Genomic DNA, 16,571 nt, shown 5'->3' on the forward strand with positions numbered 1-16,571 from the left:
AGTGGCAACATTAACACTATCTACCAGTGAGCAGGAAACATATAGTGCAATGTTTTACTGATTAAAAAAAAATGTCACCTTCTCTTACCATATGCTCAGAAAATAATAAAGAAAACTGTTACTAAAAACGCCTTTTTTTTTTTTTTTTTTTGGGCACATTTCCAAATTACTTGTCAATATCGTTCCTATTATGTTGTATTTTGACCTGGCTCACCTGTTGGAACATTTTACTTTTTTATATTTAACCAACATATCCATCTGGTATAAAGTGTTTTGAGAGGGATATCAAAACATAAGAGGTAAACAGGTAAACTGACAGTCTTTAAGCCAACCAATCAGACATTTCACCATCAAAATTAGCTGTACATCACCGTGTTCAGCTCAACCTTTGCACTAGCAGGTCAAATGTGAAGAGAAAGCATGTCGTCTGTCATGTATTACCCGAGGTGCAGCTGCATACGGTAACAACCAGAGGTACTTTCTACGTAGGAACATGTATCGGAGCCCAGTCCAGATATAGCCATGCAATAATCAGAACTTTATTGGCACGCACGGAAACATAGCACACCCTGCACAGCACCCCATGCAGCAACGAACTCTCACCCCCAGCGGTCACTCGGGGGAAAACACTGTGCACACAGTGCACCACTTTTGCAGTTCAATATACAACATCGTCCACCAAGGAAAAAGCCTCCAGCGCTGCTTTTTGCTCTTTATTTTCACAAAATTCTCATAAAACCGCTGTGACTTCAACATCCTCCTGACCTTCTCTGCAGCGCCTGGGGTCGAAGCCGCTTCCTCGTGTTTCTACCGCGTTTCAATGGGTGGATTTTCACGGCAGCCGGCAGCATCCTCTTCCCAGGCTGGCCGTGACTGAAAGGAAGCGGACTGGAAGGCAAATTCTGACACTGGCTGAAAGTGCTTTCTGCCAGAGGCTGGCAAGACGAGTGAGTGAGACTTCAGAAGATGCCTCACGAGGCTCAGGCTGTTAAGATGAATTTCATAAAGACACATATGACACTCATAGCATCATATTTAATCGATTGCCCTGATTTGCATGGACAACTATAACTAAACTACAACATGTATTCTAACGCTGACACCACCGACAGCTGGTTTTACTCCGAGAACTCAACAGCTTCAACAGTCTGAGTCTGTGAATACGCGTAGACACTTTCTCCAGACATTGTGTGTCCTCAGGCTAGAATTCAAGGACTAGAGAGATGCTGGAACAGGAGGGAAAAAAAGGCTGAATAACAGTGTTTTACATCCCTTTGGAACAGTTTTGGTCCCTCAGTACCTTTTACTGAAAGACACGAAGAGAGATGTGAATTCAGCTGGAGCCCAGTTTTTTTTTCTTTCCCCAAACACGAAGAGAGATGTGAATTCTGTTGGAGCCCAGTTTTTTTTTCTTTCTCCAACCGTCTTCCCTTCTCATCTTGTAATTACAGAAAAACAGCTTTTATTTCGTAAAAACAGGTGTAATCGTTGCATTACACAAGGACAAGACTCACTTTGTGTTCTGAAATACATGTAGCCTCCATGTTGGTGATGTGTTTGTGAACCAAAATCAGGATTATTGGTCAGAAAAATTGCCTTTAATCTCTGATTTTGAAATGATTACCTGCAGTTTTTAATAAAAGTCTGATCCAAATACGCAGACTGAGAGATCCAAACCTCTTCTCCACAGATAACCTCCTGTATCTGCTGCCTGATCACACAGGGCGATGAAGTCATCGCTGTGGTGGGTGTCATTTCTCACTTACAAGTATCTGAAGAGCGTAGTCATACTGAAAGCAACAAACTTTCACAAATTTCTCTGTTGGATTGAAGAAACAACAACGAAAAAACAGCTGAACATTCAGCTGAAAGGATGGCAATAGGTTTTTCTTTGAAAAAAATAATAATGAATGGCTTCATCAGCTCCTGTTAAGTGGATGGTTTCTTTGTGCAGTACTGCTGCGTCTTATAATGAGCCTGTCTGCCTTCAAGCCGCCTTGGGACCTTTGAGTCTTGCATCCAGTGGGCTACGCAGGTAAACAAACAGTAGGTGGGAAAAACAAAGATGTGTATTTTCAAAGAAGCCAGAGACAGAATATATTTATGACTATTAGGGACCAGATCTTGATTAAAAGCACAGCTTTCATTTTGTCCAGCTGTAATTCTGCTGCAGGATTTGTCCGGATCAAACAAGCTGTTGCACACAGAAGGCACACACACAAAGATGGCACTCTGTCACACTCAGCTCGCTCACCGCATCTCATGCCTATATAAGGGTAAAAAAAAAAAGAAACACCAGATATCGTTTGTGGCGTTTGTGCGGCAGGAAAGAAATCCATGACGCACCTTTAGTGAGTGGTTTCCATTGGACGGCGTCCACATCACTCAAACAGGCGGGACAGCATGTCAAATGCATGAATATTAACGAAGCCTTTTTCTTGTTTATTCTTGAGAGCGGACATAGAGCTGAGAAGAGAAGGGGAGGGGTGGGGGGTGAGAGGGAGGGAGGAGAGAGAGAGGGAGGTTGGAAGGGAGGGGGGAGGAGTGAGAGATGGTGGAAGGGAGGGAAGGAGAGAAGGCTGAACTTTGTGAAGTGCGTCATCGTTTGGTCACAACTTTGCCTCACCTGCTACCTCCCCCATCCCTGCTCCTCCCTCCCTCTCTGCCTGCCTGCCTCTCTCTCTCTCTTTCTCTCTCTCTCTCTCTCTCTCTCTCTCTCTCTCTCTCCTTCCTTCCTTCCGTCCGTCCCCCCTCCCTCTAGCCACCCCTGCACATGCAAACAGCTTCTCACTTTCCCGGGGACATAAGCAATTTGCACGTTTCCCTGCAGTCCCGAGAACGTGCACGGGCCACCAAGTGGAGCAGGGAATGTGCTCTTTTCCTCGTCTCTGGCTCTGCCCTCCCCCCTTTATTCAAATGATCCCATCCTACTGCCTCTGCCGTTTGGTAATAAGAATAATGATGCACCGTTGGCGTTCCGTCTTCACTGCTAGTGGGGATCTTAAGGATTTTCATTTCAAAGGGCAGAAGTCATTGGCTGCAGGAAGACCTTTGATGCCATGTTCACTTGCTCCTGATGGTGGAATGTATAGATTGTACTTCTCAACTCCAGCTGAGTCATTTGCATCCAGCACGAGGTTTGGAAAAGAAGATCACACCAATAGGTCCTATGCAATGACATTATCCATGCTGCACTTTTTGTGTTGGGTTTTCCACGTTCCCAATTATGCAAGATATACATGTGCCAAAGTCAACAAGCACTGAGCACAGATGTCACTGTGTGTGTGTCTCAAAAAGGCAAGAAGAAGGTGAAGAAGTCACTGACGCCAGCATGGGGTAAAAAAAAAACAAAACAGGGTTTGTTGCATTAGCGGGTGGAGATGAGAAAATGTGAATGAGTGTGAAAGCGGGTGAGACAGAAAGATAGCAACAGGGAAGGTGTTGTGTTTGCTTTGAGTCATGCACTTGGATCTCTTCCTCGCTGAGAACATTTGGAAAGCTGAGCTGTACACACGTGCACGCACAGCCTTGGAGCGCTCGAGAGGCCCCCCAGGAGACAGACATCCCCCATCACGTCGCAGACACTCGCCGAGAAAACGTGAGAACAAACTATAGCCGATCGACACCTACATGACGTCATAGATTGGCTGCAATTATATTTACCGGGCGGCGACTGCATTGGAAGTGAGGGCTTAATTTCAGTGTTGCAGGGGTATACACATCATTAACCATAAGCGTCTCCCCTTGAAAAATGTCTGTTTGCTATGAAGTCGACTGCATCGCAGAGAGAAATGTTCCTCTGAGAAATATGGAGTGTCAGAAGTGCAGGGACATTTTGACATTGCAAGCACGCCAACAGATGGAGGCGCTTGAATGACGATGCCTCAGAAGAATTCTGCCATCATCTGTCTGGTTTAATCTTTGAGGAGCGATGACAGAGGAGCGGCAGGGACAATAATGATAGGCTGCGAAGAAATAATAATTAAAAAAGAAACACCAAAAAAGAAGAAGACAGATGAAGAGGATGTCAAAACACAATAGGGACATAAAGAAAGGCTGAATAGAAGCAAGAGGCATCCAAAGAACAAAAAGGAGGACTTCAAAGACTGTGCAAACATTTCTCAGGCTGACTATGAGGCCTGACTGGAAGTGGTTAAAATCACCTGCTTCAATTAGCCGTCAGCTATTTTGCCCTCCATTGTGCAGAACATGCTATGCTACTTATGCTATCTAGGCGAGTCCAGAGTTGAGATTTAGTGACAGGAACTCCAGACAGTTCGCCGCAGGTGGATTGCCCACTCATCCTTCTTGCTGAGCTCCCATTGGCAGCGTTTTCTAGCAGTCTTAAAAAAACTGCCGTACATTTGTTCATCACCTCCCTTATGCGGTCAAGAAGGCAGAAGGTGTGCAGGCAAAATGGGGACTGATGCAAGCTGCTCTGAAAATGGCAAGACGTCAGAAAGAGAGAGCTTTTGCTGCTAAAGGGGTTAGCTTGGATGTGGCAACACTGAATGCATTTGGACATTAACGGGGAACTATGCAATCATCACCGTTTTGGTCGCTGTTTCACCTGTAGCTTCTGGATCACACCAACTAGCTGAAAGAGCCAGGAGACAAACAGTGGCAGGCTTTGAAGGAGAAGAGAACACAAACACCAACTGTGCCTCTGTTGGCGAATGGCTGAGTGACAAAAGATACACACTAGAACTGCTGGGAAGAGGCAGAGGAGCTGCTGGAGAATGAGTCACGTTGAGTCCAAGGACTCACATAAGGTCTGTTGAGATCAGAAAAAGGATCAGTGCACGATCAGACATGATCAAACTTGCCAAATGTGACATCATGGTGGGATCAGTTGGATTCTAAAATTGACAGTGATGACGTCTTTTGAATTGTGATGCGCAGAAAGCGACACTGAGACAAATGTTGGGGCGGGTGAAGTCATGAGGAGAAGGAGTGAGATTAGACACTGGGAGAACTCAAAAAACCTGTTGATCTCCTGTGATAGTTGCTGTCAATTCCATTTTCAGGTTCTCGCTTATGTCCCCTTATTGCCACAGACGCTGAAAGATAAAATGATAGTTGGTAAACTTGCATTACTCTTAACAATATTACAACTTAGTGGTAAAATGTATTAATTTAGCTATTTGTTTTTCCCAAGACACATAAGCATTTTTTTTTTTAATACAGACAGGTTTTTCTCCTAACTTTGACATGTTTTGGTGGAGACTTGGTGGCGGGCGTGAGGCGTCTTTAACACCTGCTCCATGATTGACGCTTCTGTTGCAGTCTGGTGTAAGCTTTGTTTGAGGTGAAGAAATAACCATTGCCTACTTTTGATTTTGTTTTTTTTGCGGCGTGTAAATCAGGGCGCTCTCTTATTGGTTGCTTGTGGAAATCTTGGCGTAACTTTTTTTTTGCAAGTGATGCCGTTAAATGGCTCAACATGCTGGCTGTTTCACAACGCAGCCGCAGCGCCACGATGCTGGATTAGGTCACTTTCCTGTCAGCAACTCATTATGTCATCTTGCAGTCGTTGCCAGGAATGGAAGAATATTCTCGGCTTTTAATCATCCAGTGGGGTGGATTCCAGTCAGACTGTTTGATGTATCATCCAGCAGAGTTTCCTCTTCTTCTATTATGTCAGTTAAGCCTTTGACTAATTTGGCGACACTTTTAGTGCCTGTACATGGTGAATCTGCCCCCAAAATGTGTTTATCTCCCGTTCACGGTTTGGCATGATTGATGACTCAGTTTTAACTTTATTTAGCCGGTGACTCAGAACTTTCAAAGGGAACCCACTGCATTAAAATTTGGGCCTTGCAGACTGTGCACAGCCTCCCATAAAACCGTCCTACATGATGAAAATAACACAACATCAATTATATGCACAAGCCTGACGGTGCAACCCACACTTCTGAAACAGGACATACACACACAGACTTGAAAAAACAATGCAAAAACAGAAATGCAGAAGAATAATAACAAAAAAACAAGAAGAAGAAAGAACCAAAGCATTGGCCCAATGCCTGCGTGAGTAAACCCCTCCCACTCAAAACACATCCAAACAGTTACAGGAACTCGGCTGAAGACAGTTTTATGATTTCCCTAAGGCTGCACAGGAACGAACATACGTGGACAAAAGTGGGAACAACTGTTCTAGAACTATGTGGCAGTGAGAACGGCACTGAGTCAAAACCCCGAGACTTCCCGGCTGTTCGTACTGAGTGGGCTTTGGTGATCTCAGCGTCCTGATCCATCACTGCTCCAACGCCACGCCTCTGATCAACGTCTCCCTGCTGCTTCTCTCAGTGAGCAGCCCCAAAGAGCAGAAAGTAATACGCACTGGTACAAAACATACTGCATACTGGTGGGTGTTGTGGAGGCCCCATATTTTCAATATTAACTTCCCCAATATCATCCTGTCTCTGTCCTAAAGTGACAAAAGTTCATCCTTCACTTCTTATGCATGGTACGCTTTCCAGAATATGTGAGACTATTGCCTCTCCTGGGACAGTGTCAATATCCCAACCAGGTGAGGGTGATATCCCCAAGGTAGAGAAAGATTTTTTCTTTTTTTCTTTAGTCAGAAACTAAAATCAGGGAAAACAAGATTAAAAAACAACAACCAAAAAAAACATTTGCTTTTTTGAAAGGCAAATTTTTGAAATTGGCAAGACAAGTATAAGAAAGTGCTTCTGAATATACAGTGACATTCTATGCATGATCAGAGTCGCTCTAGAATCCCATTCCAAATCTGATGTGACATGTTAATGTAACATCAAATCGTAGATTGTTTGCTGTACCTGAGCACCATGAGCCATTTATACATTCCTACCTGAATAGAAAATGATAATTAAAAAAACGTGATAAAAGTGGCGGCCTAATTAAAATATGATCATGAATGAGTGCTGACGCCACAGTGACAAAGCCAGTCGCCAGGAACAGAGAGTGCAGGCGATGACGGGTGAGCGAGGTGTGACATATGGGCCACAACAGAGAGTAGACAGAGTGAGACCAAGAGGTGGGCAGATATTTGGATGAATGTATGTGTGTGTGTGTGTGTGTGTGTGTGCGCGCGCGCATGTGTGTTTTTTTTTATTTTATTCAGTTCTAACAGGATTACAAAAAAGGATAAAACCAAGTGGAGGGGCTGCACGTGAGTTCTAGACACGAGGACTGACAGGGAGGAAGGGGGGGGGCAGCGATGTGCTGGCTTGTTTAAAGCCTGTCGTGATGTTGTCTGTTGACTTCTTTTTAATCAGCGAGGCAAAGAGGGAAACTAGGACATGAGGAGTGGGATCTGTGGGAAGCAGGACTCATTTAACGGTGATGTTCATGTGTTCAAGAAAGATCAGACATGCTCACCCCCTGAGCGTCTAGAATTATTATTTCCCTCCGTAAGGCTTAGAAAAACTCCCATAAATTGGAAGAAGTTGCCAATCTGCTAAAAAATATTACCTATTACGTTATTGAATTACTTTTATTGAAATATTCTTGTGCTTATGCATTCAAAAAATACTACAATTGTGAATCTTTGCCTATAAACAATATAGGTGTAAGTGGATATAACAAGGGGATGTCGAAGGAACGCTGAAAGAAAGAAGAAGAGAGGAAACAAATCTGTTCCACAGACAATTTCCAATTTGCCATTTGGTTTTATGTGGTGTTATATCAAAAGCGACCACTAGATGTCTCTATTTTCCAGTTGCTTGAAACGGACGCGCTAAGAACAGCGCCAGCTGGAACGGCACCTCGACCGATCTCGAACGTCCTCTGAGATCCACTCTTGAAATGACGTCAGACATCAGACTTTTTAACCAAAGTCAATGATCTATTCGAGGGGTCGCGTGAAGAGTAGGAGTTGCGGCTGTAAGACTCCGTCCATCCATCCATCCAAACAGGTATATAGACTTAGAAGGATACATTGAATCGCAACACTAATCCCCCCCCCCCCCTTCTAGTTACATCAGATATAATTGGCTTCATAATTCAAGAAAGGAAAGAATTTGAGAGGTTGTTCTGTGACAAGTCACGGAGAATGATCAGTTTTTATCAGTGATTCTAAAACATTATCCGAACAGCGGAGCTGTGACTGACAGACATGACGCTTTCGAGCATCAAGTCAGATCGCTCGGATCGGTAACAGAGACTGTTTTTTTCTTCTCTTCTTCTTCTTCCGGACGTCGTCCACATCTGCGCACCCCAGACTCCGATCGATCACTCTTCCTCCTCGTATCGTTTTCCTACTCTGCAGTGCGACTGAGAGGGAGGATCCCTGAACACTCTTGACTTCAGATGCCCTGAGAGGGAGAGACTTAACCGCTCTGCTCACGCTCCAGCAGCCTCCCACACAGGACGCGTTTTACGAGCAGAGCGGCTCGATCGGTTCACGCGAGGATTGCAAGATCGCGCGACAACCCAGGTAGTTTTCGCGTGTTTTTAAAGAAAACAACAATGAAACAAAACATCGATACTGCCAGACACTGTTGGGACAGTGTCTGGAAGTATCGATGTGTGTAAAAAAGAAAAAAAATAATAATAACGCGAACTGCTGGCATCATGCAAAATGCAGGTATTTAAAGTATAGATGCGTTTTGTTCATCATAGTTTGAGATTCAAAGTGAAATCTGTTTTTGTTTGACGGCCGACCTGAACAGCGTTGAAGCCGATGCGTCACGTTGATGTTTCACAGTAAAGTAGAGCACATATAAATACAAAATCCAGCACATTGTGTGTTATGATGAAAATCAACCGGATCCACCGTGTTTTTACACCATTGACTTCCTGTCTGAACGATCCCACCTGCTACGATTGACGCAGGAGGGACGCGTCAAGCGTCAAAGAATAAATTCTGCCGTTATTTTCCAGCGGCTCGCGTTTTACTGCTTCTGGGACGCTTCTGGGACGCGGACGCTCTGCGCCTGGTGTGAACCTGCTCATTGACTTTAGTGGCCGCGTTTCACTGCGTCGACGCGGACGCTCTGCTGACGCTTCTGGTGTAAAACAGGGGTAAAACAGGGGTAAAGCTTTCTCCAAACAAACCGCAGCAGCAACAGGTGACGCACCGCGGGGTGTCACACCCAGGTGAATCGAGTCGTCCGGATTGTCGCAGGGGATTTGACCACCTTTTTAAAGAGCAAGTTCGTTTGATTTGATTTAATTTGAATAGGTTTGATTTTATTGTGTGTTGCGATGTTTATTTCGGCGAAAGTGTCTCACGGTTGAGAATTTCCGCGGTAACGCGTCAGCCCAGCTGTCGCCCTTCGCGCGTCATCAGCCATCAAGTCCGTCCGACCAAAAAGTTCCAATGAGTTATGGAAACGGTAAACAACCCCAGTGTCTCGGACCGCAGTCTTGAAAATGCTTTAAAGGCTGGGTGAAGGCCAGAGTAAAAGTTTGAGTAAAATAATGAAAGTATATTCTAGGGTAGTGAAGTTATGAACCCAGAGCAGATACACATCCTGAGCGGAAGATACTGTATGTGGTTGTGAAGCTGCTCTTTCTCTGTTACATTCATATACGTGTGTGTGTGTGTGTGTGTGTGTGTGTGTGTGTGTGTGTGTGTGTGTGTGTGTGTGTGTGTGTGTGTGTGTGCGCGCGCGGGCGTTTAAAACAAATAACTACAAAGTTACAAAGGCAATGATCACTTTGATTATGATATTGCACTGAGCCTTGCTAGTAGTGGGAGGCAGCGCTGGAGGGAAAAGTGGTGGGTGTTGTAGCACCAGTTGGCCATCAGAGGTCAGGCCGGGGTTGGGTGCCTTTAACACCGAGCATCCCTCTCAAGAAGAGCTCATCCCTACTTGACTTGTCTGCAGGGCAACACCAACAGCAACCGAAGAACGCTCGTACATGGAGACGAGAGCGTTAAAAAGAGACACCGGGGAACATGAAAAAGAACCTCAGGATCAGAGCAAACACCGGGCCGTGTTCGTTCGTGAATACAAGCCGGCGGATAACGCACAGGTGCTGTCAATATTCTGTGATGGACTAATGGAGATGATACCGGACACGGCCTTCAGAGCCCTGAGACATCATCCAGAGAGTCTCCTGCTCTACTCTGCAGTTACTGGTGAGGTTGCACCCAAATATAGATGCAGACAATGTTTTTGTCTTTTAAGACTTATCTCAATTTTTTTTTCCTCAATGAAGCTTCTCATTGCATTTCAATTTGTCTCCGGCTGCCCCCCTGCTCTAATGGTTCCAATTGACTTATTTTTCAGCAAGACCCGTTACCTTAAGTTCCCTTTTGGATGTCGCAATACATACAACATGTTGAAGCCTTTCATTGTGTGGCTTGAGAAATGTGGAATTTGACGAAAAAGGCAATCTGCATGGACACAAGTTGGCCCGTCTGTGCCAGCAAAACAGTGAATCGCTCTCAGTCCGCTTTGTGCGTGTGTACGTCATTTGTGTGTGTAATTTCTGCAGTTATGCAGCCCATAGCAACAGTTGCAGACTTTTTTTTTCTTAAAAAGCTGTTAATTTGGCCCCACTGACTACACAGACCAGTAAAGCTAGTAAAACATCATAGTTTCCTGTAGGAAAACAAATACCGTCATAATACCGACCGATGTAAAGTAGACCGCGCTGGAAACACTCATCTACATCAACTATATCTTGACGTTTTGTTTGTTGTTGCGTTTGTTTTTGCGCTGAGGAAAAGCCTTGGGACCTTTGCCGAAGAGCAGCCATTGAGCATTTTGTGCCACAACTTGACTGACTGTCTTTGACACGAACCCACCTCCTCCCTTTTCTTGTCCGGCAGTTGCAGTTTATCTTGCCACTGCGTGCTGGTGGGTGATAGTGCTCGCCCCTGCCGTCGTGCTGTGCGGCCGTTACATCTTCAGCACCCATCTGACCCAGAGGTACCTCAAGTGTGCCTTGAGCAAGGACATGGGAAACATCCAACAGTTTTACACGAAGCAGCCAGGTAAACACACACGTGCTAAGCAGGTGATTTGAAGCTGCCAGTTGATAATGGTTCATTTTGTCTGAAGAATAGGTTCCAAACAATTTTGCCAAGACCTAACTGGATGTGAAAAAGTCAATAAAGTTGTGGGCCTCACCAATTTTGAACAGTACGTTGTGGCATGAGGAAGCCTAATGTATTTATGTGTTGCTGTGCCACAGACAGGGAATCAGAGAATTCAGAGAGGGAGTTAGCTGTGTATTTCCCGCCTCTTAGGGTACAAATACAAAGTGCACATCAAAGAGAGACTGAGTTCAAAAATGTCAGTTTCTATGAGTCTTTCCCCTAAAACTTAAGACTTTTCTGAACACCTGAACTTGCCGCTTTCTCATCGATGTCCATTAATTTCTTCCGCATGTGCACTGACGTGAAAAGCAAAATTGTTGACTACAAACCAGTTCCTGAGATGTGTTTGCAGACATTTAAGTACACCCCAAAAAACGTTTTGTTTTTTTGTTTGGCCAGACCAGGAATGCAAAATAAAATTCCTGCAGCACAAGGAGACCAGCAGAATATCTTACAAAGGCTTTGACTGACATACAAGCCAAAACCACCACAAATAAATTTATTTGGAACGTGCACTTGAGAACGTTTTAAAGGCCAATTTTGTAAAATTGAGGAAGCAATCAGAAGAAAGAATACCCCAAACAGTGCTACATTGTATGCATGCTTTTTGATTTCGGTATCACATCCTTTAATTTCAATGATTTCAAGGTCGAATCACAATTCCTGAGTACATCCAAGTTCTAGTTGCAGCGCAGATTCATGTTGGTGCAACATGGGCTTTTATACAGTTGGTTCTGCCCTTTATCTAAATGCAAAGAGGCCATTATTAAGAAGAGGCAGTTAGTTATTTTATTGACTTCATCAAACTAAAGTACACTTACGTAGTTTCTATTCCACGTTATGCCAAGAAATGTATCCTGATAACTCTGTAAAGGACTGCAAAGTCCACTGATGTTTTAAAAATGTTCTGTTCCTGTGTGTCCACCATTAATCACACCTTCCCCCCTCCCAAGGTTTTTGTTTCTGGGTGGCAGTTGTGGAGGACAAAGTGGTGGGAACCGTAGCGGCCGTGAAAGAGCAGAAGTCAGACGGCGTGGTTATACTGCGGCGGATGGCCGTTGACCAGGACTATCGGCAGCGGGGAATCGGCGTTGCGCTAGGCCAAAAGCTTCTGGAGTTTGCGGTCGCAAACAAATGCTCCTATGTGGTGCTCGGAACCACAGCCTACACTCCAGCTGCCCACAAGCTTTACCAAAAGCTGGGCTTCCGCTGCGTTGGGGTCACAAATGGGTACGTCACACCTGGTTTCAGATTATCCCTACTAGAGAGGTTTTTCTACAGGGTTTCGCATCATCACTACGTCCTCAATTTGCAAAATGACGACATTACAGACCAATAACTGCCAATGTCCGTGGGGCAACAGGCAGAAGTTCTGAGATTCTTTGTACGAATTAGCAAACCTGTTCCTCAAATAGAATGAGAATCGACCCCCTAGCATGGAGAAGTGCCCTTCAGCTATAATGCTTCAATAGTCGATGCGTGTGCATCGGCATCAGATTAGCTCTAATTCACACAAGTGCTAAGCAGTACTGTTGGTACTTTGTTACTTGTTGTACGTTACTTGTTTGTACTTTTCTTCCAAAGATTTTTTTTAAATGTTATTTTTTTTTAACAATGCCTATTGCTGTGACCATGGCAAAAGTCAGCTATAAATGCTGCATGATACCAGGGACAGATCACTACATTATCCACTAGCAATACTTGCAAAGGTAGCAGGAAACCAGTGTTATATGCAGACAGAGTTTCGGCACACTTGGATCATTAGCCTACATTTACCCACTGAGCATATATAGTCTCGAAGGTTAAGTTAGGGAAACTGGATGACCTGGACAACTGAGAACCATCACAGACATCTGAGCACTACTGGTGCAGCACCTGTGTTCCTGATTGCCTCGATGAATCTCAGAAGATCATTGTTGATTTTGATTATGTGCTGATTGTTTGACTGATGAGGGTTCCTTGACTGGGTTATTAAAAGGTGCTCGCATTGATCCAAGTGTGCAGATCCTCTTTACCAACAACGATAGCGCAGTTACTCTTTTGTGTGTAGATATTGATAAAAATGCAACAGTTGCACGATAGGACTTGGATCAGAAACATGACATGATGAAGATAGGAAATTAGATTTTTTTTTTGTTTTGTTTGCACAAGTTGAAGCTTTATGGAAAATAAAAATACTCAGGTGGTTTTGGAATAGCCGATCAGCACTGACCGGCTGTTGACTAAATAGTTAGACATTAGTCAGTTTTGATGTTGTAGTATCTGAACTTATGTATATGAAAGCATTTGAGCTAATGTATATGGCCTGATGTGAACTCAGCAGTGAACCCGCTGCTGCACTCCTTCCCTAAGGGCGTCAGTTTACATATATAGTCTTGTTGTTGCCAACGTCCATCAAATTAAAACCAGAAGGCCATTGGGGGATGCAACTATGGAATGCATACATTCTCCTCCACTCCCAGCATCTTCCCCCCTGGTTGCTGGGGAGTATAAGAGGTGATGTGAACAAAGGATCGTTGGAGTTGCTCCCATCTGGCCCAGAGACATCCCCAGGCTTTCTAGGTGCCTGTCTGACTTCTAACTTCTTTGCAAATAAACCAGTTTTTATACAACTAAGTCTGTGTCAGTGAAGACTCCTTCAACATCTACATCACGCAAAGCCACCAGAAGAATTCACCACAATGTCCAATCAAGGCCAAATCAGAGTAGATTTTTTTTTGTATGTGTTGCTTTGAATGTATTACTTTTTATTCACTTTTTTAAACAAAGAGGGAGAATTAAAATGATGAAAACAACAACAACAACAAAATGTCAAGTACACAAGCCTTGTTTTCCTCAAGGGGTTTTTGTTGACCTTGCCGGAATTTTGACAATTGTAGGATTATATCTTTAATAGGAATTCTATTTTTTCAATCTATCAGTCTGACGTTGTGTGGGTGTAAATGATCATCTCAACATTTTAGAAACTTTTCTTTGGTGTGAACATAGCTTAACATTGAATATTTTCTATGTATTTCATAGCATTTGCTTGGTTGATCCAGGGGTGAAGTTAATCAATTTCAAGTGTGTGTGGTAACATCTAGGTAGGATGGGACATAAAATTAAATTACGGGGTGATGAGCAATATGTAATATCATTCTACTGCAAGATTCTGGAGTCTGCAGTATGTTCACCATAGCAAACCGGTTCCCTGCACACCCTCCGAGGCCTCTGGTGTAGCCCTCACTGAGAAACCAGGATGTAACACAAATATAGTGCAACATCTCAGTTTTGTGTACGCTGCCATTTTAGCAGGCTACGTGCTATCATTAGCATTGATAAGTGACTCATGGGCAGTCACTGATAGAAATGTCACGATCCTGAAGCCAGAGCCGAACACAAGGGCAACACAAACACAACATTCTGTGTCATCACTTTCCCTTGTTGATGACACAATGCTGCTGCATACCTGTTATGACCAAGAAGGTTGGGAGGTATGACTGCACGAGCCCCCCAAAAAACAACAACAAAAAAGCATTGCACTTGTTTCTCACTCAACAAGCACTCAATTCACAAACTTGAACACAGATCTGCGGTATTTTGAATTTGCACTATAAGAGATTTTTTGTTTGTTGACTGTCGACAGATAATTGCAAATATTATGTTGAAGTGCTTGTGTGAATGGAATATGTAATTCATGAAGCTGTGAAATAAAGTCATTGTAAAACGGGGCATGTTTTATTTTAAGAAAAACAACAATAACAACAACAACAAAGGATTGCGTCATTGAAACACCAAAACTTCCAGGACGCTTCTGTGAAAACCACATCCAGCTCTGCCTGAAGCCCGGAGTGAGCGCACGTGACCCTACCATGTGACATGTGGGGGAAATAATAAGGGTGCGTGTGCTGCAAAGACTTCCACCCTTGGCCCTTTGTCACTGGACCATATACATGGAAGAAGTCACATCAGCGGCTGGCGAAAAGCATGTCTGTGTGTGTTCTACTTGCTGCACAACCAGGCCCAACAGGGACACAATAAAGCTGAAGATTGATTTGAAGCTTTATTATCGAAGGAAAAAAATTATGACTTGAAAGATTATATAGTATACATAACACATGAGATTTTTTTACTAGAATCTTACTTTTTCATAAACTAAAATAGTTTCCCTCACCTGTATCAAGATGTGTTAAGATTAAGGGATAATTAAGGCATTATTAAAGCGTCACAAAATAAAAAAGAGAAAAACCTCTCTGTGTTTTGTTGTTTTTACTCTTTATAAATGTAAACCCAGTGTTTCTGACATTTTGCCCTCCTAGTTGCAAATTGTAGGGAAAACTTGGACATTGAGTGTCGTGGAGTCGTTCTCTCACCACAGGCAAAGCTTTTAGTCAGATAACCTTTTGCATACATACGTTTTGCCCATTGGTTATATCTCTGGCCAAAGCAGAACCCTTTTGAATAAACTGGCTGATGGTGCAGACAAGGGGCTCTTTCAGGTTACCTTAATAATAAACCGATACAGCGAGCTGATGCGAGTTACAATATGGAGGCAATATGACTTCAAATAGAGAATAGCCAAAGTGTGAGGGTGTGAACGTGAGTATCATGTAGCCTGCTATATGTAATTCAACATACAACATGAATGTTATGTCTTTCTATTTATATGATTGTTCTTTTTTCTCATTGTAGCAAAGTCAAGATGTTGCAAACCCTTCAAGCACGTCCTTGACCTGCACTGAAGATTAGCGCTTCTATCTTTGGCCAAATCAACATTCTACGACATCAGTGCCTCAACTGTAAACTTGAACAAAGATAGCACATTTATCTTCTGAGTAACATCTTGGCTCTGTCAGAGGAACAGAGGGCAACTTGCCCTGCCTTAAAAAAACAACCAAAAAAAACCCCAAAAAAACCCATGCCGTTTCATGAAGTCAGGTTCTAATCAGTAGTTTACATACAGTTCTCGACATTTCATCCATCCATCCATCCATCCATCCATCATCTACTTTCTATCACTACTTCCTGCCCTCAGTGTGGAGAGAGTTCTAGCGGTTATCCAGGCTGTGTCAGCAGGAAGGAGTGTTACACTTTGGACACGTCACCTGTTCCTCGGAGGACCAACACGGAGAGACAAAACAACCAGCAGCATTCACATTGAACTCCAGTACATTCGAGAATGAGCCTAAACTGTCTGAGTTTAGACCGGGCAAGGAATGTGCTGTACAGATAGAGAGAACCTGCGCTGACTCAGAGAGAAGGTGCACAGTCCACAGAGAAAGGCCCAGGTTTGATAATTAAACCAGTGCATGCAGAGTATTAACAAAGTGCACAACTTCAACTGTTCGTCCCAGAATTGAGGAAATTATGCCCTTTGTTTTTTTAAAAGCACATCCTGATTGGCTTGAACGCAACTATAAAAAATAAAATACATCATGGTGGCTCCACTATAACGTTATGTAACTAAGGTTTACAGATCAGATTAGCAAAGTTACAATGAGGTTAAAAAAGTGAGTATGTGAAGCTCACATAAAACACGCTGGAACAAGCACTT

General features: G+C 43.6%; 1 protein-coding gene across 1 annotated transcript; it reads left to right on the top strand.

Annotated features, from left to right (window-relative positions):
* The first annotated feature begins 9,741 nt into the window (after positions 1 to 9,741).
* On the top strand, positions 9,742 to 14,748 carry LOC142895632 (N-acetylaspartate synthetase-like). Its single transcript, XM_076036849.1, has 3 exons — positions 9,742 to 10,072; positions 10,769 to 10,933; positions 11,992 to 14,748. Exons 1-3 carry the CDS (start codon positions 9,853 to 9,855, stop codon positions 12,375 to 12,377), a joined length of 771 nt encoding a protein of 256 aa, XP_075892964.1. The 5' UTR covers positions 9,742 to 9,852; the 3' UTR covers positions 12,378 to 14,748.
* Positions 14,749 to 16,571: the final 1,823 nt, after the last annotated feature.

The sequence above is a fragment of the Nelusetta ayraudi genome, unplaced genomic scaffold (assembly GCF_046127955.1).
Source record: "Nelusetta ayraudi isolate G7.1 ecotype Tasmania unplaced genomic scaffold, CSIRO-AGI_Nayr_v1 ptg000004l, whole genome shotgun sequence".
Classification (NCBI taxonomy): domain Eukaryota; kingdom Metazoa; phylum Chordata; class Actinopteri; order Tetraodontiformes; family Monacanthidae; genus Nelusetta; species Nelusetta ayraudi.

Excerpts from the sequence above, each read along its gene's own strand:
- LOC142895632 (XM_076036849.1), top strand. The coding sequence starts at position 9,853 with ATGGAGACGAGAGCGTTAAAAAGAGACACCGGGGAACATGAAAAAGAA. Across the intron at positions 10,073-10,768 it reads GCTCTACTCTGCAGTTACTG|TTGCAGTTTATCTTGCCACT; the intron begins GTGAGGTTGCAC and ends CTTGTCCGGCAG. Across the intron at positions 10,934-11,991 it reads GTTTTACACGAAGCAGCCAG|GTTTTTGTTTCTGGGTGGCA; the intron begins GTAAACACACAC and ends CCCCCTCCCAAG.